General features: G+C 35.8%; 4 protein-coding genes across 8 annotated transcripts; 2 read left to right on the top strand and 2 right to left on the bottom strand.

Annotated features, from left to right (window-relative positions):
• Window positions 1–5264: 5264 nt before the first annotated feature.
• Window positions 5265–6440, bottom strand: LOC110712669. Its single transcript, XM_021891142.1, has one exon. It carries the CDS (start codon window positions 6184–6186, stop codon window positions 5737–5739), a length of 450 nt encoding a protein of 149 aa, XP_021746834.1. The 5' UTR covers window positions 6187–6440; the 3' UTR covers window positions 5265–5736.
• Window positions 6441–7134: 694 nt separating this feature from the next.
• LOC110712641 (50S ribosomal protein L18-like) lies at window positions 7135–10352 on the top strand. Of its 5 annotated transcripts, none has more exons than XM_021891136.1 (6): window positions 7135–7508; window positions 7860–8022; window positions 8152–8255; window positions 8567–8707; window positions 8975–9147; window positions 10217–10352. In XM_021891136.1, the coding sequence occupies exons 2-5, from the start codon at window positions 7917–7919 to the stop codon at window positions 9128–9130; spliced, it is 507 nt and encodes a 168-aa protein (XP_021746828.1). In that variant the 5' UTR covers window positions 7135–7508; window positions 7860–7916; the 3' UTR covers window positions 9131–9147; window positions 10217–10352. The 5 variants fall into 5 exon arrangements, with proteins under 5 accessions (XP_021746828.1, XP_021746822.1, XP_021746819.1 ...); XM_021891130.1 differs by having other exon boundaries at window positions 7139–7508; window positions 8155–8255; window positions 8567–8719; XM_021891127.1 differs by having other exon boundaries at window positions 7142–7508; window positions 8567–8719; window positions 10203–10292.
• On the top strand, window positions 9709–10680 carry LOC110712634. Its single transcript, XM_021891108.1, has one exon. The coding sequence runs from the start codon at window positions 9844–9846 to the stop codon at window positions 10528–10530; it is 687 nt and encodes a 228-aa protein (XP_021746800.1). The 5' UTR covers window positions 9709–9843; the 3' UTR covers window positions 10531–10680.
• An 805-nt stretch (window positions 10681–11485) lies between these two features.
• Window positions 11486–17735, bottom strand: LOC110712624 (beta-1,3-galactosyltransferase GALT1-like). Its single transcript, XM_021891098.1, has 7 exons — window positions 15365–17735; window positions 14282–14517; window positions 13907–14188; window positions 13283–13411; window positions 12613–12792; window positions 12126–12233; window positions 11486–12001 (listed from the first exon to the last, which is right to left on the bottom strand). The coding sequence occupies exons 1-7, from the start codon at window positions 16155–16157 to the stop codon at window positions 11783–11785; spliced, it is 1947 nt and encodes a 648-aa protein (XP_021746790.1). The 5' UTR covers window positions 16158–17735; the 3' UTR covers window positions 11486–11782.
• Between the last annotated feature and the right edge of the window lie 4202 nt (window positions 17736–21937).

Genomic DNA, 21937 nt, shown 5'->3' with positions numbered 1-21937 from the left:
ACCATCCTGGATGGCGTTTTACCCTTGGCCAATTTTTTTAAAAAAAATTCAGTCACGGCAAAAACGCCAGCCTAGTTGGCGTTTTACCTTGACTAAAATTTTTAAAAAAATTGGCCAGGGTAAAAACGCCAGCCTAGTTGGCGTTTTACTGTTGTACCAAAAGTGCCAGCCTAGTTGGCGTTTTTGCATCGGGTATTTCAGAGTTTCGTTCTATTTTTTTCATTGTTCTTCAAAAAACACAAAACCCCCAATTCCCAAACCCTAACCCGCGCACAGTACCTCGCCCAATCCTCCATATTTGCAGCAAATTCATCACTTCCCATTGCTTAGATCTTCATCATACTCACTAAAAATTGTTCCTCCTTCGTTCTTTAACACTTTTACGCAGTGAATTTACGTATTTGAGGTATGTATTCAATTTAACTATGTTACTTGTTTTTGATGTTTTTTGGGAATTTATGTTTGTAATTTACAATTTATGTACTATATTGTTGTTCAAGTATGCGAAATAAGTATAACTACATAATAGATTGTTGTTTAATTATTGAAATTAAGTATATTTATATGTATGTTGTGTAATTTCAAATTAAGTATATGAAGCATACATTGTTGTTCAAGTATGTAGTGTTTTTTTTTTTTTTTTTTGCTAAATATGTATATTTATTGTGTAATTATGTAATTTAAGTATATTTACAAACTACATTGTTGAATTAGGTACATTTAAGTATATACTACATTGTTGATTAATTAGGTGAATAAGTACATTGTTGAACACTACTTTGTATATACACTTAGCTTGAGGATTTAATGGAATTATTGTGGTTTTAGTTGTGTTGTGTATTTGTGTCATCTAATATGCGTTTCGATTCTTATGTAGAACATGGCTTCACAATTGATTGTTTTGTTATGTGTGTGGGGGGGTGAAATTTTGTGTGTCAGATCGAACGTCGAGTATAGAGGAGGAAAAATGGAACCAATTGCATTGAAACCTTGTATGACTTACAATGATTTGTTGAATAAGGTTTATACTGTAACTGGTTCAAACCCAATTAATGTTGAAATAAACATTAAAATGAGGTTTGAGAGTGTTAGTGGGGTTCAAATCTTACCTGTTTTGAATGATAACCATTTGGAGGTTCTGAGGGGTGTCGTTGCAGTGAGGTGTCTTCCTACTGATTTGTATGTGGAAATGGTGCCTATATGTACTCAACAGACTATTCGATTGACATAACAACAACCTACATACCTTCCCTCATACCATACAAGATCGTTACAAATTCCCTCATACAACATTCCGTCATCTGAATATGGAATGGGATCGTTCAGTAGAATGTTACACGACGATCAATTTAATATTCCGTTCAGTTCACATACTACACCTGTACATGAAGGGGTGTCGGTGCTAATGTTGCAGCAACCTGGTCCATCTACCTCAAAAAATGACATTTCATCACCGCTGCAGTTGCATAGTTACTCTCCTATGCAAGAACATGTTCAAGCAACACCATCTCAAACTTTGGTGACTGCTGAAACTGTTAACAACGAATTGTCTGTTCTTAATATGTATGAGGATACAAATAACGAGGGTGAGGGCGGAGATGAGGAAGATGGTATAAACAACAAAATGTCTGTTGATGATGCTGTGGCTAGAACTCCCTTGCCTTGGTTCACTCAAATAAACAAGAACTATGAGGTGGACATGTATTGGGTTGATCCGGGTAACCAGACTTCGTTTGTTGCCGGGGGAGAATTTGAGAAGGGTATGATTTTCGACAGTAAGAAAGTGCTTCAAGAAATGGTGAAAATGTATTCCATACAACGGAATCAATTGTACACCACGGTGACATCGAATGAGAATGTCCTTCATCTTAAATGCAAGAGGAAGTCTGGTTGGTCGATACGTGGTACAAAAACAAATCTAAACACAAGTGCCTTTAAGATTGTATCTTACAAGGGCCTACACCGTGAGAATTGCGTGAGTGAAGTTCCGCCCAGCGATCACCGGCACTTGGACTCCTCCATAATCTGTGACTATGTCAAGTAATTTGTGCAGAAAGATCCATGTTTGAAAGTTGAATTCATACAAGATCTCATCTCTAACCAATTTCAATTCAATTCGATGTTATGCCAAACAAAAAGCGATTGAGGAAATTTTTGGGGATTGGGAGAGTTCGTACAACAAACTTCCTTTTTTCATGCAAGCCCTCCAAGAGTCAAACCCCGACACCGTTGTTTTATGGAAACACAAAGCTATTGTGGAAGGTTTTTACTACAGCAACATGGAAGTGTTTGAACGAGTGTTTTGGGCCTTCAAACCTTGCATCGATGGTTTTAAACATTGCATGCCTGTTATCTCGATTGATGGGACACACTTGTATGGGAAATATAAAGGGACACTTTTAGTTGCTACAAGTGTTGATGCTAATTTTCAAGTATTTCCTCTAGCATTTGCAATAGTTGAAGGGGAAAACACTTCCAGTTGGTCTTGGTTTCTAAGCTACATTCGGGTTCATGTTACTGATCGAGATGGCCTATGTGTTATATCTGACCGACATGCTGGGATTATTGCTGCAATGACTGACCCGAATGTTGGATTTCATGAGCCACGGGCCTTTCACAGGTTTTGCGTTCGACACATGGCCTCTAACTTGAGGACTCATGTGGAGAACAACAACATAAGAGATAGGTTCAAGGCTGCTGCTTACCAACGCCAAGAAAATTTTTTTGATGAAGGTATGCGTTCTATCGGTGAATCTTGTGTCAAGTCCCTAGAGTACATTATGGATGTGTCGTTTCCCAGGTGGTCCTTGTTTCATTACGCTGGTCGTAGGTATGGGATATGTACTACAAATTTCTCAGAAACATTTAACAATGTGTTGAAGGGAGCTCGTTTTCTGCCGATCATGTCCCTTGTCGAGTTAACTTTCCACAGAGTTAACAGATATTTTAATATAAGAAAGATAGTTCACATGCTAAGTGTGCCGACGGATATGCATACCCACCTAAGGTCACTTCCATTTTGGAGAAAAATAACGGAAAAGCAAAATACCATAAAGTGGATGTTTATGACCGTCAGCTTGGTATATACTAAGTATAAACACACCGGGGAGAGAGGATAGGCAGAAAAGGAAACCATAAGCATACCGTCAATTTCAATTTGAGAACATGTACATGCAACAAACCTATGATATTTCACCAACCGTGCTCTCATGCTCTAGCCATATGTCTTAAGTATTCAGTTTCTGAGGAACCATGGGTGGACAGTTTCCTTCGATCGGAGGCGTATGCGAATACTTATGTCCCAAAGTTCTGGCCTATTCTTTGTGAAACGACGTGGAGGACATATAGAGGGCCTAAAATCATTCCTGATGAGAGCATGGTCTGAGGACTTGGTCAGCCAAGGTCAAAGCGCATACGAATGAAATGGATGAGACTAACCGTCCACCAATCAAATGCGGCCGTTGTCATCAGGACGGACACAATAAGAGAACTTGTCTGTTACGAATGGGCGGTGACGGGTATATGTCTTAGTTTAATAACATGTTGTGTGTATGTTTTCACTTATGATGTTGCTGATTTCTTTTTTAACATTGTGCAATAAACAAAGATCATGGAGGGACACGATCAAGGACCGGGACCAGCTGACCCTTCTATCCTAACACTTAAGGATAGCCATCGGAGCCATGACATATGGGAGCAGTCAGTAAGTTTTCATCTACCAAATCTTTAATGTTTTTGGCATTTTTTATGTTAATTTATCCAACTATGTAATTTTTTTTGTTCTACGGGTTGATCCAGCACGGTGCTTGCTTTGCAGGCACCATGTTGGCAGGGTGATGGAAGACTGGGTTGTCGGCCCACATGTACTACGTTACATCGATTATGTAGGTTTTGGCGGATTTCATAGGATGGCATTCACACCTATAGATCGAGCGCTAATTACTGCGCTCGTTAAGAGATGGAGACAGGAGACTCACTCCTTCCATCTACCAGTTGGGGAGGCCACCGTCACGCTCCGAGATGTGGCGATATTGACACGACTTCCAATACGTGGTAAGGCAGTGACCGGGCCCATTATAGAGGATCCTCGTGGCCTTGTTGAGAGGGTGTTAGGGGTGAGGCCTGAGGTCGCTGATATTAGAAGCACAGGACTTAGACACATATGGTTACGAGAGACATTTGGGGTGTTGCCTCCTGATGCTGATGATGGAGTCGTTCAGAGATACGCTCGAGCGTACCTGTTCATGTTGATAGGATCGTTATTTAGTAACAAGAGTGGTAGTCACATATAGTTGATCTACCTACAGCTGTTAGAGAACAACTGAGAGCGGATACGTGACTACAGCTGGGGTAGTGCGTGTCTGGCGACCTTGTATCGCCATCTATGCAGAGCATCCCAACAAGGTAGATGGGAGATCGGTGGTCCCTTGATTATGCTTTAGGTAGTCCCCTTTTTTTTAACTATTACGTACTTAACGGTGACTAAACTTAACTTGTGAATTTTGGCTTGGGAGCACATTCACGTTGGTAGGCCAGCTAGGGCTGCTAACTATCGACAGCAGAGTGGCCATGAGGAGGAAGGCGAACGGGAGCATGCATATGAGGCTCCACCACTCCCTTGGTAGGCCAGCTAGGGTTGCTAATTATGATGTTACTGACGCCGTGTTAATGCAGATGACGTGGGATTCGTACGCCGCAGGCTTAGTCGATGCCATGCCCCCATATCTTCGTGATCATCAAATGAAGTGACGTGCCATCTGTTTTGAGGTAGTGGAGGTTCACCTCCCCGACAGTCATGCGACAGTTTGGCCTTAGTCAGGACGTCCTCGCCACGTCTGATACGGGTGTCCACTTGCACAGGACAGACCGACGAGGAAAGGGGGATGTCTGATACTGTTGCCGGTAGTTTTTACGTTCAACATAAAACGCCAACCTGGTTGGTGTTTTATGTTTGAAAAAAAACGCCACCCCAATATTTCAGTTAGGAGATAAAACGTCATCCAGGGTAGCGTTTTACCCTTGGCAGAATTTGTTTTCAAACATTTCAGGTAAAGGTAGCCCTGGGTGGCGTTTTTCCTTCGAGCTTAGTTTGATAAATATTTTTGCCACACATCTAAAATAGAGTATATTTTCTAAATTTTCCAGAAAAGTCATTGTCTGAAAAGACATTCTAGAACTTATTAGAACACCTAAATAAAAAAATGCTTCTAAGAATTTTCCCATGAACTAATCAATCCATACATGTCTTCTATTTACAAAATGAATGAAACAATAAAACAATAATCAATATAATAGTCAAAAACAGTAACAAATAAATCAATCAAAGAATTGAAACGAATTGTTCAAAGAAATCAAACCCAACAAATTTATTTTTGTTCATCTAATCTCCTACAATATTCACAATCATTAACAAAGAAACAACCCTAGTGAAACTTCCATAACTTGTTCCTTTTGTTTCGATATCCTGTCTTTAACCTGACTCGAAATAACCTGACTGATCAAACCCGAATTCACACCTCTAATTACTATTTTCATTCTCATTCTGATCTCTTGAATTAGACTCACTTTCTCTCTCCTCTTCTTCCTCTGATCTTCTCCTACTCCGCCAAAACATAAAACTAAACCTAATCACTCTTTGCCCTCTCCTTTCTCTCTCCTCATCTTCGCCCTTCTTCCCGCCATCTTCCTCCTCAACAGGTAAATTAAACCGGCACACCGGACACGAACCGTGAAGATTCAACCATTTATCGATACACCCGCCATGAAACCTATGCTTACATGGCATCTCCTTCGCAAGATTCCCAACCCCTTACACTCTTCCAAGCAAATCACACACTCTTTCTCCTCGCCTTCTCTGATCTCGACGCTTGCCATCTTCTCGATCGCTGATTTTGAAGCTGGTGGTTGTCCTTCCTTACTCTGTACTCCGTGAAACAGCGAATCAAGCCCTGCTCCTTCGATCACTACCATCCCTTGTGTCATCGGGTTTATCAGCACGATTCTTTCACGACGTTCTTCTGGGGTTCTCGGGTTTTCCTCCGAGTTGGGCCGGGTTTGAGTCAGGTCGGGCCCACTGAACCCTAACATGAAGGGGAGAGACATTGAGATGTCTCTGTTTCTTGAAGTTATTAATCTTTCTAAGAATAATTGCATCTCTGTTGCAGAAATTTCTGATTCTGACGCCATTGTTGAAAGAAAGAAGATCGAGGAGATAGATCGAAGAAATCGATGAATTGAATTGAAATTTTGAGGAGAGAGAAAATTCGGGAAGAAGATTTATATACGAAGTATGAAGAAGGTGTTTGGGGTTGAAGAAAGTGGAAGTTAGAAGGTGGTAGAAGGTGGTAGAAGGATCTGGAATGTTTGTGTATGAGCATGTATTTTCTTAATTGAAGATAAAGAAATAGAAAAAAAGGAATTAAGGAAATTTGTTTTTTTTTTTTTTTGGTGATGTTTATCCGATAAGGGAGAGATATTTATGGAAGGGGGATTGTCTGCAGACGGGCCCACGGGATTATAGTAGGTTCTAGTCTAATCAGTTTGGATGGAGGTAGTAATATGATGACATCTGTAATTGTTGGTGGATTTGAGATTTGATTGATTATGTTAATCAGGCGATGAAAATTTGGGAATTGGAATCAGCAGTATCAAGATGGAAAATTAGAGTGACACGTGGTTATGTTGATTAAGGGCTTGTTTAATTCACTTTATTTTTTTATCTGATCTGATCTAATTATCAGATTTAATCAAACTGTAATTATATGTGTACAATAATCAATAAAGAAGAAATATATAGGAAAAAGTTTTGTTAGATGTGTATTAATGTATATTTTATTAATATATAATTTTTATAATTTTTGTTTATTACGTAATTCCCTTAAAGATATTTAGCGATAAAAAACTGTAAAAGATATCTGATCTGAACTTATTTTTTTTATTAGATTTGAACTAATTTTTTATAAAAAAAAAAAAGTAAAAATAAGTTTAACTAAACAAGACTTAAGTATTACCGTTAGATTCGAAATTCTTACATAGTTTTTTTTTTTTTGGACTGCACTTTTAGTTCAATTAAAAAAACCATTATACTCAGCCGTTTGAAACAAAAACAAAAAATAATTTTAACAAAAAAAACAATACGAGTATATTTTTATTATTTTATTATCATTTTACGGTTCTACTATTATGGATCAAATTACAAGCTACTCGAAATCAATTTATTCAAATCTCAACTCAGTTAAAGCTCATGTCATCTTGACTCGATATATTAGCGACTCGAGTCAAGCTACCCAAACTCAAACTTGACTCGCATCAGCATTCAGCACCCCCTAAGCTACTTATAATATTAGGCCTAATTTGTCTATAGACCAACGAACTTGAACCTGTCTGCCTGAAACAGAAACAAATTACGGCGGGAGAAATTTAAACAAATTTAGTAAACGTAACCAACTAATCAAGCAGAAATCATCATCGACAAACCAGTAAGCTAATGATTGCTCCAATTTTTAAAGGTATGTTAGTTAACTGCATTCAACAATTTCATAATCATTATTTCTAGCTTTTTAAAAATGAGAAAATATCTTTATTTCTAGCTTTTTATGTAACAATCCACAAAATTCCCAATACCCATTAACATATCCTTTGAATTTTTGACATGGGTTATGCAATTAAGTACTTTCTTATCATAATTCAAGGATTAAATTTGGTGCTTTCATCCTTTGCACACCACCTGTTTGTTAAAATTACACTTAGAAGTTTGCCCCTTTTTATGTTGATAAATAATGCAAGGATATGTTACTAGTATATGCTTTTTGGAATTGGATTTGACTGATTGTATATTTGTATGTGTTAATCTGTTTTAGGAAGTGGGTTGGTTTGATGTCAAAGTTAGATTGCTGACATTTATTGTCTGAAGCACAATGGCTCTTTTGAATGTCAATCCAATGCAGCATGTGAATTGTTGGCTTCTTAATAGGATTGCTTTGAATCCATTAAGAGTTCACTTGATGCCAGTGCATACTCGAGGTAAGCCCGGCGAAAAAACGGTTATACAAAATGGCAAAGTGTTTAGGTTTGTTTGAAAGTAGTCCTTGTGTGACTTTCAAGATTTGCAATTTTGGAGGTTCAGGAATATTTTGTTTTGTTTTTGGACAGTAGGAGTTGCTTGGAAGTCGTTGGTAGTTGAAGCGAAGTTTAGGAAAAGGGCGAATGCTCGAATTGAAAGTAGCAAACTCCGAAACAGACGATTACAGAAAAAGGTATGAGACCTAGGATGATCACACCTTATTCAAGGACTGTAATTAACACAATGTTTGTGGTTTATACTTCAAATCTGCTTATGAATTTGAAAAGTATTTAACATTGTAAACTTGGTGAATTCAAGGGAACTACTAGTGGAGATGTTAATGAATCAATTTTGTGTACTACTTTATGGCTATTCTTGGGATGAAGAATCTGTTTTTGTTTAACATATATATACAAAAGCTTGAATGCAGCTGCTAGTAATTTCGGTTGCTGGTGCCTTGTAAAGCCATGGACTTTCTAAGAACATATTTTTTCGTTATCACAGTATGATGGCACATCAACCAAACCGAGGCTTTCAGTATTCTGTTCAGACAAGCAGCTGTATGCAATGCTTGTAGATGATGTAAATAAGAAGTGTTTATATTATGGAAGCACTTTGCAGAAATCTGTACGAAGTGATCCTGATGTGAGTACTGTGGTAAGCACCAAATTAACTTCATATGATGTTTGCGTACGTACTCCTCTCAATTGACTTGGTTGGAATTTAATCTCAATATGCTATATGCAATAAACTTTTCTAGTTCGTCATATCACTACTAGCAGTTAACTATGTGACTTGCTATGATGCTAAAGCATTCAAGAATCACCTACCGAGTATTTCTTGCAGTTTCTTAAAGTTTCAGTGATTAGATAGAAATTGAATTAAAATGTTCCTGGTTGTCAATGCTTTCAGGAGGCTGCGAAAGCAGTTGGTGAAGAGCTTGTAAAAGCAGCAGTAAACCTCAGTATCGATGAAATATCATCTTACGATCGCAATGGCAGTGTTCGTGGAGAAAGGGTGAAAGCATTTGAAATTGCACTCTCTGAACATGGCTTCTTGCTTAGATAGACTGCAGGATAATCCTTGTAAGTTGTAAATTCCTCCATAAACCCTTAAAATTCGCGTACAAGTTTCGAAACACAAGGTGGATGTGCTCCTGAGATCCATGTTAAATCATAAACTTCCACACTCATGGCACCAAGAGATCTTGCATAACACCATGCAAGTAGACACCCTTTTACTCCGTATTCATTAAAAGCCGTATTTAATCATAAAGAAGATGATGAGCGGATGAACCTGAGCCCAAAACATCTAGAATCATGGTCTAGACACACTTGAAAACATAGAAATTTGTATTAACAAAAACCTGAGCCTTTAGGTTTTCGGTTCAGCCTATAGAAGCAGTTAGAACCGAGGCTCAAATCGTATGTGATTGTTACCTATAATGTACTGTATATTTACTCTTAAACAATAATGACTCAATTCTAGCCAATTTGTTGCTTTTTCCTCTTTCTACTTCATCTTGGAAGCAACATTGAATAAGATGAATGGCGGTTAATTTTTCATAAATAATTATTAAAAAAAACGGTGGTTATCAACATTTTTTCAAGGCAGTTATTTTTTTTTTTAGGGTGGTTATTTATTCTTTCAAATCACGGACAATAAATAAATCAACAAACCTTCATTTTAAACCAAAAACCACTCCCATTATCATACTCTTAAGAAACAAACTTAACTTCTACAACCCCAATAACTCTCTTTCCTTACACCACCACGACCAAATGGAGCAACCTGAACAACCTGAATTAGGGATCAAAATCTACACTGCATCTCCATCCAAAGGCCCTCCTCAATTCCCTCCACCATCAACCCCTCCGGCACCCTCGGACCCGCCAACGCTGCCTGTATCCACGGGTGTGCCAAAGAAAAGGCGTGCCGTGGTTGCGAAATCGGTCCAAAGAACCCTTTCTAAGACATCTATGCTAGCCCATTTCCTTCCTACTGGAACCCTACTCACTTTTGAGATGGTCCTCCCTTCTATTTATGGTGTTGGTGAATGCTCTTCAGTTTCCACTATTATGACTACTATTCTACTTATACTATGTGCCCTCTCTTGCTTCTTCTTCCATTTTACTGATAGTTTTCGGGCCCCAGATGGGAAGGTGTACTACGGTTTCGTGACTCGTAACGGGTTAGCAGTGTTCAAGCCAGGGTTGGATGTTGAGGTGCCTAAGGAGGACAAGTATAACGTCCATTTTTCTGATTTTGTGCACGCTATGATGTCTGTTATGGTGTTTATGGCGATCGCTTTTTCGGATCATCGGGTTACCAACTGTCTTCTCCCGGGTCATGCTAAGGAGATGGAGGAAGCCATGGAGAGTTTCCCTTTGATGGTTGGTGTTGTTTGTAGTTGCCTTTTTCTTGTCTTTCCTAAGGCTCGTTTTGGTGTTGGGTGCATGGCTACTTAGAAAGAAATTTATGCAATTGTTGGTACGTAGTATGTCATAGTCTATTTGTCTGCCTTTATTAATATGAGAATTTAAGTTTTTATTTGGTTCATGTAACGTAGTTGATGTTGTACTTTTAAGTAGTAATTATGACAATGAGTTATATAATGATTTTAATAGTTTCTCCTTTTGTTTGTTTGCTTTAAACATTGTTGTTGATTTGTATTTTGTACTTGGACTGAACATGCTAATACTTTCGATGATTGATTAACTACCCAAGTATAGATCTAATTCTTGGACGATAAAAAGTTTCTTTAACTTATTATACCAACTTGCTATTCTTTTGCATAGTTTTTTTGGCAATTAAGGAATGTAAATAGAGGCACGAATCAATCTTGTTAAAAAACAAGGTAAAGTTTAGACATTTTTTTATCATGAGAGGCTTTAGAGTTTAGAATTTTTCTCTAAAGGAAAAGTTGTATGGCTTGAAAGTTATAACTGTGACTTTTTCCCACTTTTTATTGTAAATAAAGTCCGTTGATTTTGGTGTTTTTAAACCTTGAAACTACCTTATCTTTGGCAGGAACAAAATTTCTATCCAACACAAATTTTATAGTCTGGCAACTATAATGGAGAACGGTATATTTTGTGGCTTTGAAAGAAGGTTAAGCAATCTTTAAAGTACACACTATAATGCACCCATACTAATGCGGATTATAAAAGAAAAAGTTAGTTTGTATCCCCTTAGTATAAACCTAAATAATTACGAATTACGATGTGTAAGAGTAGAATGATTTTTATTATTATTATTATTATTAAAAAATAAATAAATAAATAAAAAGTGTTTAGAATTGCTAGAACGGGGTTTTGAAGGGTTGTGATGAATTGTTGGAAAAATGATCTTATTATATACAGTATAGGATATCATAAATTTGAGATGGAAGAATGGGAGAAAAGGGTATTCAACACATCATAATTGCAAAATTCTCTGAATTTATACGCCCTTTTCTAATTCTATACAAGGATATTAGATAATACTCCGTATATGTGACTTCTCCCTCGCACTCACATATACGGAGTAATCGATATGATACAAAATGGAATATGGCTAAACCCTTAGAAATCAGCTACTCGCTCTCAAACAATGAGAGGTAAAAGAATAAGGTAATGCCTCCTATATATGCAGTCCTAGAAATGTGTATTATTTACTACCTAATCCTACATCTATGCAAAAGCAATAGTTGGTAGTCACTGTCAGCCGTCAAAAAAATTCTCAGCTCATACCATCTCCACAACAGAAGGCGCGCTTGGTTTCTTGAAGTTTTTGCCATAAACATAACATGTCTCTTGGACCCTGATAGTGTGCAACGACATAACCGTCCTTGCAACCCTCATTATAGACTCGCATCTCTTTCTCATACCTGACCTCAAGCCCTTCTTTCTTCATGTCAGCAATCCAGATGCCCATTGCGACATCCTCCAACTTAAACATCTGGTGTTTACAAGAACCAGAATAAATGTTTTTAGAGTACAACACATGGCAACAAAATTTTACTGAAAATTTATCAGCATTCAAACAGAAACTCAATATTATTGTTGCACTTGGCTTCTCCCACCTTCAGTTGCCCATTTTGATGTCTCTTGGATACTGCTTTCGCAATGTCATGTGACACAACATAACCAGGACCATGTGCCCAAGGTGGGTAAGTTTCTTCTGGCCATTCCTTCAAAAGTACACATCAAAGAATAATCAGAAGCTATGAACACTAGCATGTAAAATAGTATGACTTGATTGTACATCGAGCAAACAAGCCTAGGATATAAGCATTTAAAAATAGCCTTATAAAACAGAGTGCTTTTGAATTATACAAGTACATGTGTAGAATCATACACACTAAGACGTCGTTGAATCACCTTGATGATTTTGATGATGGAGCTCAAAGGAGTTCTTAGATCAACTCAACAAAGCAGACAGTAAATTTATGCAATGGTAGGAGCTGATTATCAGCTATTACAAAAGAATACTCATGGAATCACATATACTAGTAGATAATTGAACAATGTATGCAACATTGAAATTTTACTAATAGCTTCTAATATTACCTCAGTACTAATAAACCATTTGCTGTCAGGACTCCGGTGAGGTCGTGAGTCAGAGTTAATGAGCCCATAAAGCAATCCACGAGTCACATTTATCTTATTCAAGGAAGCTATTACTTCATCAACACGAACAAAAGCATCGTCATCTGTCTTCATGACATATTTTGCTGAAACAACCTCCGTCTGTTGCATCATTGTGCCAGAGAAGTCAATGAGAAGTTCTATCAATGTTTACAAGACAAAATTTCCCTACAATTATGTGAAAATGAAATCCCAACATATGGCCTAATGGAATATATTTCCAAAAGAAGTGAGTACTATAACTCAATAGGATTCATGCACCCTTCTATACAATCACAAAATTGTTGGATATAGCAAATTCAAGGATAAAAGTTAAAAATGTCGTAGTTGGATAATCACCTGTTGAACAGAGCAAATCAATGAGAAAAGCAACTATCCTAAACAGCAATTTTCCTTTTTATAGATTGATATGTTCAGACAAAGTGACAAGTCCCCTGGCTCCAACAAAATCGCATTTAGGAAACATTTTCCAACAGGCCATAGATTGAAACAACCTTTTTTTTTCTACAGGATTTTTTATGAAAGGGCATAACTGATAGGAGTATCCACTTCATCCAAAAAAAGGGAAGACATAAATCAAACAAGACATTACCCCAAAAACACAGATGGCCACAGTCTTCCATGTAATCAGACTATAATAATCAACAAATGGCATCAACTGCACGTCTCCGTAAGTACGGGCTTCATTCCACAGTTCTTCATTCACTCTTTGGTTTTTATGCTGTAAAAATACCACCTTTATAAGTAATTCTCATTCAAATGATTTGAGCAAAAAGGATTTCAATAATAGCTATCAATATCCTAACCATGATACATATTATTGTACAGAAAATCCCTGTTGTTTTTTATGCAACTATTCCTAGGCCTTTTTTTTATAGCAACATTTCCTAGGCCTTTTTTTTTTTTTTTTTTAATTTCAACAATTCCTAGGCCTTTTTTTTTTAAATGCAAAACTTCCTTAAATGGAAATACTATTCATATTTTATTATATCTTTCTCCTCACATGGTCCCCACTCTTACCCCATTCAAACATTTGTAAGATTTCTCTCACATCTCTTACTTTTACATAAACTATTCACCCACTATCATTTTGTTTTTGATGGCCAGATGCAATTAGGAGTATCGCAACCCAATACATGAAATTAAACAGACTGGCGAAACTTGGAGTGACTTTGAAGTCACCATTCAACAGGTTAAACAAAGTTTAGAGACTCACCAAACCAACAAAAAAGCGCACTGCAACTGACCCTGAGCGCACTTCTGGAAATTGCATCCACGTTCTTCGAACAGCCATACGGCGCTTAAAGTTGTTTGCAGTAGAGAAAACCCCAATAAAAAGATCTAAAGCTTTTTGGTGTGGAATGGGAACAGCCTTCAGAGTTTCCAGATCACGAACATGCTCTATATCCTCAGATGTAGGTAGACCACTTGCAATGATAGAGATTAACTGCAGATCTCCAGATATTCTAACTTCACTAACAAGCCAAGGCTCCAAGGTCTGAAATAATTGGAAAATGCAAGTGAATAAATTGAACTGGATTTTACCTCAAGCATCTAAAGTGCAATTCTAGAGAAATTTTGAAAACAGCACCTCACGATAAGCAAATGATGTTACATGCTTCCCATCAACTGTCATTTGTATCCCTTCTGAACCCACTCTAAGTGTTGCAACAAATGGATAGCTCTGTTTGAAAGGGAAGTATGGTCTTCTTTTAAACCCGTCATGAATATGTGGAGACCCTTTAGAACCATTTACATGGGTGAACGCCTTCAATGTCTGATTGACATCCTTTCCCACCATTTCATTGCACTGATCAAGCTCATCCACTATAAATTTTGGACGAGGGTCAGCTCCAAAGTCATATACAAATACAACATGGGTTCATTCACAAAAAATGTCGAAAATTGAAGACATAACTCCAATATGGAAAACATAAGATAAAGTCAAGACGGAAGCAGTCATAATGTTTATCAAGTTTCATAGTACAGTAGTCCTGATGGAAAACCTTACGATCTTATGCAGAAGTCTAGACCTCAATAAATGGGGACTATGAGTCATCATTGCAAAATTAGGATAACACATACAAAGTATGAATCACATCAGGGGTAATTTACACTGTTTCCTCTAGTATGCACATTTTTAGCTCAGCATCATCCAAAAGAACGAGATTGTAGGTTTGAATAAATATTGAGACAAGGAATTAAAGCTACAAACTCAAATAACACATGAAAACTACAAAAGAAACATGAGAGTTTACTGGAACAGTGGAACCTGGACAATCCTAATGACTACATTTTTGGACAATGACTGAACCTTACATAAAAATTTCATTCTTGTTCAAAGTTTCCTACACCTTCTAGTAGGGTCATATTACTCATATAGCAGACCAGAATATACAAGTATAGTGGCTCATCAAACTCCAACCACCAAATTCCAAGCACGACCACGAATTGCTTAAATAAAATTATTAAAAGAATTTTCGCAGACATCCTTTGTTTTCCAGAAAACATAATGAATGACTTAGTTGAAAATGACAAAGAAAAGGACATGAAATTTGAGTGTGGCATAGCAAGTAACTAACAAAAATTCTTCAAATGGTGGCAATCTATACTTTTACAAAATAATAAAAGAATAGAGCTTCACATAATCCCCGGAATAGAGAAACCTAGTTACCTTTTTTATTAGTGTCAGTTTCAGAATTCGGGCAACGCTCCTCTTCACCCCAGTCATGTGCAGCAGTCCAGGTGTTTTGAACAATAACAGGGTCCTCCGTTATCTGATCTCCATGTAACCTAACATTATAGTGAAGTATAATAGGTGGGTCTGGCTCTCCAGGAATATGTTCCCCAGTTAAGTCAATCCGGAAGTTGCCAAGAAGGCCATTTGGAATAGCAATAATTGTAACAGACGAACCTTGAGTCAATCCACAAGGGACCTCTAGCCTGAAATCACTACTGTTAAGTTCTAAGCCACTCATCTTCTTAAGATAGTGCGGACACTGTTTCTCCTTTGCTTTTACAGAAGTACTGTCATTTACATGAAGCTTTTCCTCTTCAATCACAGTCATAAGGCCATTCCACGCATGTGAAGCTTCTCTAGTGGCTTCTAGTGCATTTGGTAAAGACTGAGAATTATTCATCAAGTGCTTTAGCTGGTTCCAAGTCAGTAAAGAATGTTGCTCCACCTTTGTAAGGTTTCTCCAAACAAAGAGTCCGGATGTCAGAGTATCAGTAGAAATTACTTGGGTAGCAATCTTAGGACTTTGAAGATCAGGTGTACCAGTAGAGCTTATCCATTCTAGAGGATTAGTGTTAACCCATTCAAATGGATTAGTCGCATTGAACGTTAGGGAAGCAGTCAAGGAACTTTTCCCTAGAGGGTTTTGCATGATGGTGTATCGTAGCACCAGCAACATGAAGACAGAGGAAACTATAACACCAACATACCATTTCTTCATGTCTTTCATTATTAGCTCCAACAAGTAGAGTCAATCACTTTGTGCAGAAAGGTAGTGCTTAAACGTGACAACCTCAAACCAAATAGCACATGAAGCCAAAGGCGATGAGATATTATACAGCTATACTGCAATGATCAATTGATCGGTCTTTGAAAGCAGACATGAACCAGACGGTTGACCACTTTCATGTAACCATTATCTGATCTTTAAACAGCATTTTCTTAGTGTAGAAATCTGTAAGAGTAGTAAGACCAAATTCCATAATTAAAGAACAGATTATCAGACTAGTTCCTCAAGGATTATATCAACAACTACTCAACCCATGTCCTGAAAACCAAATATTAGAGCACAAGAACATTAAGGAGATACAAACAGACCACAGAAAACCATGCACCATCAACACAAAGCTACAACAAGAAAATTAAAGGCATCATGGATACTCTCATTGTCTGCTTGCCGTTCAGCTTAATAAAATCATGATGAAAATAATGAATACATCTATTATCATTTCTCTATCAAAAAAATTTTCCTACTCCGTTTTTACTGCTTCAACTAGTTACATACTTTTTAGTTTTTACTAAAAACCATGCACCATCAACACAAAGCTACAACTAGTTTTTACTGCTTCAACTAGTTACATACATCAAATAAGACATTGCTACAGATGATTAAGCAAAGGAGAAATCATATTATATTATATACTTGTATACAATTTGTATGACCAACAAATTCGAATCAACAAAACACGAGCACATTCATTGTCCGCTCACTAAAAACCATGAAAAAACTAGAGTATGGATTTAGATTTTGTATCAGGCCATTATACTTAGACAGATTAATGCATGTTGCAGAGGTTTTTGAAGTGCTCAAGTAACAAAATCCAGACATCTGGGGCTGAGATTCAAAAATTAAATGGTCAAATAACAAAGATAAACTCCAATGTTACTGTGATTATTGCAACTACTGATTAAATATGCAAATCAAAATGTTGCCGAAAAAAAAAAAAAAAAAAAAAAAAAACACACACACACACATATTAGATTTACCACCCAAAACCCATTTAGGAAACCCCTTAACAAATTTATTAAACAAAATTCATTACACTATAATATTAAGTATAAGTATCAAGGAAAATATAAAAGGCTTCCAATTTCAGTAGTTCAATAGAAAATCATCAATGATTCTAGCACTTGTTTTGACAGATTCAAAGTTAGCTTCTTGATTAGTGGGTTAATGTCTATCGGGTTGAGCCCAAGACCTCGGATCGAATCTCGTCTACTTCATTGTCATTTACACATTGCCCAATTTCTAGCCACTGTAAAGAGACACTAGTCACTAAGAAAATTATGAACAATTTCATCTAATAAATTAATTTTCCACCCAACAAAACCCCACCAAAATAAAAGCGAGAAAGATCAAAACTTTACATCAAATTAACAAAAATAGAAGATCCCATTAAACATCACATTGAACCACAATTGGCATAAAACATTTTATGGGTAATTTTTGATACAAAAATCACTAAAAAAACTGCCTAAAAACTAACGCTTGAAGTTCAATTTAAAAGCAAAATGACAATTAAAGCAGAAATTAAAATTGTAAAAATGAAAAACTCGCCTGGAATTTGAAATGGAATAACTTCAAAAGACAAAGATGATGGTAGAAGAGAAAAGAGTAAGATAAAGAGAGAGAAATTGAAGGGGACTTTAATTGGTTTGAATAGTGGTCTTCAAGTCTACGCTTTAATGGTGGTACTACCAAAAAATTAAAAGAAAAAGGAAAAAAGGAAAAAAGGAAAAAAAAAATAAAAAAGAATTGAGTAATTTGACTAGTCGAGAGTAGGTTTTAAGGTAGCATTATTTTGACAAGTTCTACCCTTAAAACGTTACAAGTATTCTTTTTTAGGGAATTTTAGAGTCAATAAGTCATCCATTAATATTATCTACTTCTTATAATAAAGTTTTAATAATGGAATTAATTCATAATTGGCGTTCTTCATTTAATTCGGTCCAAACTTCAAATTCTTAATGGACTACATTTTTCCTAATCTAGAATCTAGATGGTATACGTTAGTTATAGGTTTTCCTTAACTAAATAAAAATAAAGTTTTTGAATTGAATATTTTTTATGGTTACGTTGAAATAATATTACATCTTGGGGGCGATGAGAAGTTTTCATATTGATAAAAAGATTAGATTAATGATAAATTTTAAAGTATGTTTTATTCACCGGGTTTTTTATTGGGATTTGTTTAAATTTTTTAAAACTTATCTAAATTTACTTGTATTTATTATTTGATATTATTTAGTTCTAAATTGAATTTTTATTTTTTTTGACGGGTAGTTCTAAATTGACTCTAGTAGTCCTAATTACCTTTATTATAACCTATTTTTTATATTACAGAGTATTTTATTTTAATTATCTTATTTGTATCTTTTTATTTTATTTTTTTATTGGAAATCTTTATGTGTACCAAGTTATCAACTCTACTCAAACTTCCTTGAAATAATTGAAAATAAGGAAAACAAAATAGGAACTAAATTGCATTTGATATTCGCTTTATAATTAAACTAGTTTTGTGCTCGGACGATGTCCGGATTGTTGATAAAATTTTAAGATAAACTTTTTGGCTTGAATGTTAAATACGATCATATAATTTTTTTGATAATGCGATATATTTAGACATACGATATCATATCGCTTATTTATATTATAATGTACTTTTTGTAATTTTGTTTGTAAAAAGCTATCTATGATATTATTAACTTGAATTTTTTTTTTTTTTTGACATTGACTAAAGTTATTTTTACTGCTTAAAGCTTTTTTTAGCATGTTTTCTATTATTTTTATAAATAAATTAAATCTAATCTAATATATATAAATAAAGTAGACATTTTTGGAGAGCATCCGGAGCGCCACGTAAGAAATATACTTATTTCGACCAATAAGAAGAAAGATTTGTATTTTATTTTTGAATTAAAAAATTATGTCGCCACCTAGATAAAAGTAACAAATTAGATTTGATATATCTAACATTTTAATGGCACGTAGATTATAATCCACGAATTAAATTATTTTAATGAAAAAAATAAAGTAAAAATATAGAAAAAGATAAATTTATTAATTCAATACTACAAGTATAAGAAATCCAAAAAAAATATACTAAAAAATATTTAAATGATAAACGCTTATAATAAAGTTTGATACCTATCATATAAGATAAATTTTGATAGTATTTATGGTAAGAAATACAAATTGTTCGTTAAATATAATTAAATTAAAATTTGTGATACCTACCATTATAAATTGACACATCATACGACACAAACAAAATTTCGTATCAATAAAAAACCCCATCAAGCGAATTTTGTGTTAGTAATTTTGTGTTAATTTTTGGTCATCAATGACCGGGTAATTTTTAGCTTAATTTTTAAAATCCTATGTTTGAATTAGTATTTCTAAGTGTTACTTACATTGTATTAATTTGGGATAATCAACGATCATATGTTTATGTTTTATTTACTAAATGTTATTTTACATGCAAATCTAACACATCAAACGACACAAATAAAATTTCTTATCAATACAAAACCCCATCAAACGAATTTTGTGTTAGTAATTTTGTGTTAGTTTTAGGTCATCAATGTCCGGATAATTTTTAAAATCTTATGTTTAAATTTATATTTGTAATTATTAGTTACATTGTATTTATTTAGGATATTTAAAGATTATTTGTTTATGTAATGGCATACGATTAGATGTTGTATACTTAATATATGAATGGCTTTGGTTATTTTTTGAGATGATGAAAAAATTCCAATGCATAGATTTGATTTTATATCGCAACAATTTTTCATTTATTGGTAAATATATTGATTTATTTTATATAAATGTAAAGATTTAATTTACATCAATGTCAGTTTGGCTAACATTTCACAGTTCAATTTACCATTGATGTAGTAGGTTGGTTGTGGACGAGGCTGGTGATTCTATCGAAATAAAAGATATGGTAAAACAATGAATAATGATTTAGGATTTAAATTATTAAAAATTTATCATTTCACATTAAAGATTTTATATAACGGAAAAAATATCATATTTACAATTTATTTATATTTAATAAATTCATTATAAATTATAGTAAAAAAATATATAAATATTAAACTTTTGTAATTTTGTCTGAAATTATTAAATACAATAAATAAACAATTAAAAATCTTAGATGAAAAAATCGTGCATCGCACATGGATCTTATTTTAAAGAACTTTTTAAAATAAATTTTATGATGTAAATAGAACCGAGTTATAAGATATTTATAAAAAGTTATGATTAATTTCGTATATATGAAATATTAGAAGTATATCGATAATAAAACTCTATACAACATTTTTATCATAAAAAATCTATCCAAAATTCGCTTACTTAGCATCATATGTGTCACAATAATACCTATTTGTCGCCTACGTGACTTGACACTTGGCGAAAAACTGAAATGCCAAGTGTCAGTACCTTGTGGCCTGGCTACGAGACCGGCTTTATTTATTAGTGACTAGTTTTGTGCCTCGGGCGATGCTCAGGTTGTTTATTGAATTTTAGGATAAATCTTTTGGCTTGAATGTTAAATACGTTACGGTTATATAATCACTTTTGACAATGCATTGCAGCTAGCCATATCATCTGGCCGGACAAGTAACCCCTATAAAACTGACCCAGTAACTTTTGTAATACTAAATGAGTAACCTCTAACACTAACTAAGTAACTCCTATCTATAACACTGATTGAGTAACCATTATAACACTGACCAAGTAACCCCTATAGCACTTGTTTCGGGGTTTTCTGATGTCTGCGGGAGAGTTACAATTCCGAGATTGGAACCGGACGCCTGTACCTGCAAAACAACGGAGACTCCTGGTGGTGGGAGCTCCGCCTCCAACGGTCAAGTTAGTACCTTATTAAGGAGTAATTAATGCGGAAATTAAAGTGATTGGGTCTCTCTAGGTGAGAGTGTTTAATTGCTTAATCCCCTTTAATGAGGATTAATTAAGTATTTATAGTCTTTGAGAAGCGTACCAATCCTAGGTTTAGGTTAACCTTGGACTGATTGAGCTTTCCTCGGAAGTTGGGCCTGGGTGGCCGGTTTCTCCATTAGGCATGGAGTATGCCACGTGTCATGACATAATAGGTCCAAGGTGGACGAATAAGCGGGTGCCACGTGGCAAGCCCTGACAGTTCCAACTGAGGGACACTTGGCAGGACCTGATTGGCTCACGTGGCGCATTCCGATTGGTGGGAGCAAAATCCCCTAATCATTTGCCCCTCACAGGTGGCACGTGACTGGTCACGTGTTACCTGTGACAGGTGTCGCACTGTAACAGGCGACGGCCTGCTACAGGTGTCACTCGGCGAAAGGCCGAGAGATTCTCCTGCCCAAATTATGAATTTTGGAAGTGACCCTTCGCCTTCTCACTTTGCCTATATAAAGGAGTGTTGACTTCGGTCATTTTCACACTTGAGAACTTTGTGAGAGAACATTCGGACCCCTGAACTTGCTCTGACATTTTGGACCCTTTCTGCCTACCGCCTGCTCTGACAAGCCGACTGCAAAGGATTTCCAGAACTTTATCAATCGTCACTCGTTCAGGTAACCGTCGGTTCTCTTACTCTTAATTTCCTCTTTACTTTATTCTTTTTTGAAATGGCACCACGGAAGCACACGACACGACCTAGGTTAGTGATCAGCCGGTCACCGGGGACGGCTGAATCTAGGACTAGGAGTGCCGCCTGCCCT

The sequence above is a fragment of the Chenopodium quinoa genome, unplaced genomic scaffold (genome assembly GCF_001683475.1).
Source record: "Chenopodium quinoa cultivar QQ74 unplaced genomic scaffold, ASM168347v1, whole genome shotgun sequence".
In the NCBI taxonomy this organism is placed as follows: domain Eukaryota; kingdom Viridiplantae; phylum Streptophyta; class Magnoliopsida; order Caryophyllales; family Amaranthaceae; genus Chenopodium; species Chenopodium quinoa.
Note: the sequence above shows the minus strand (reverse complement) of the source record. Positions and strands in the feature narration are given on the sequence as shown.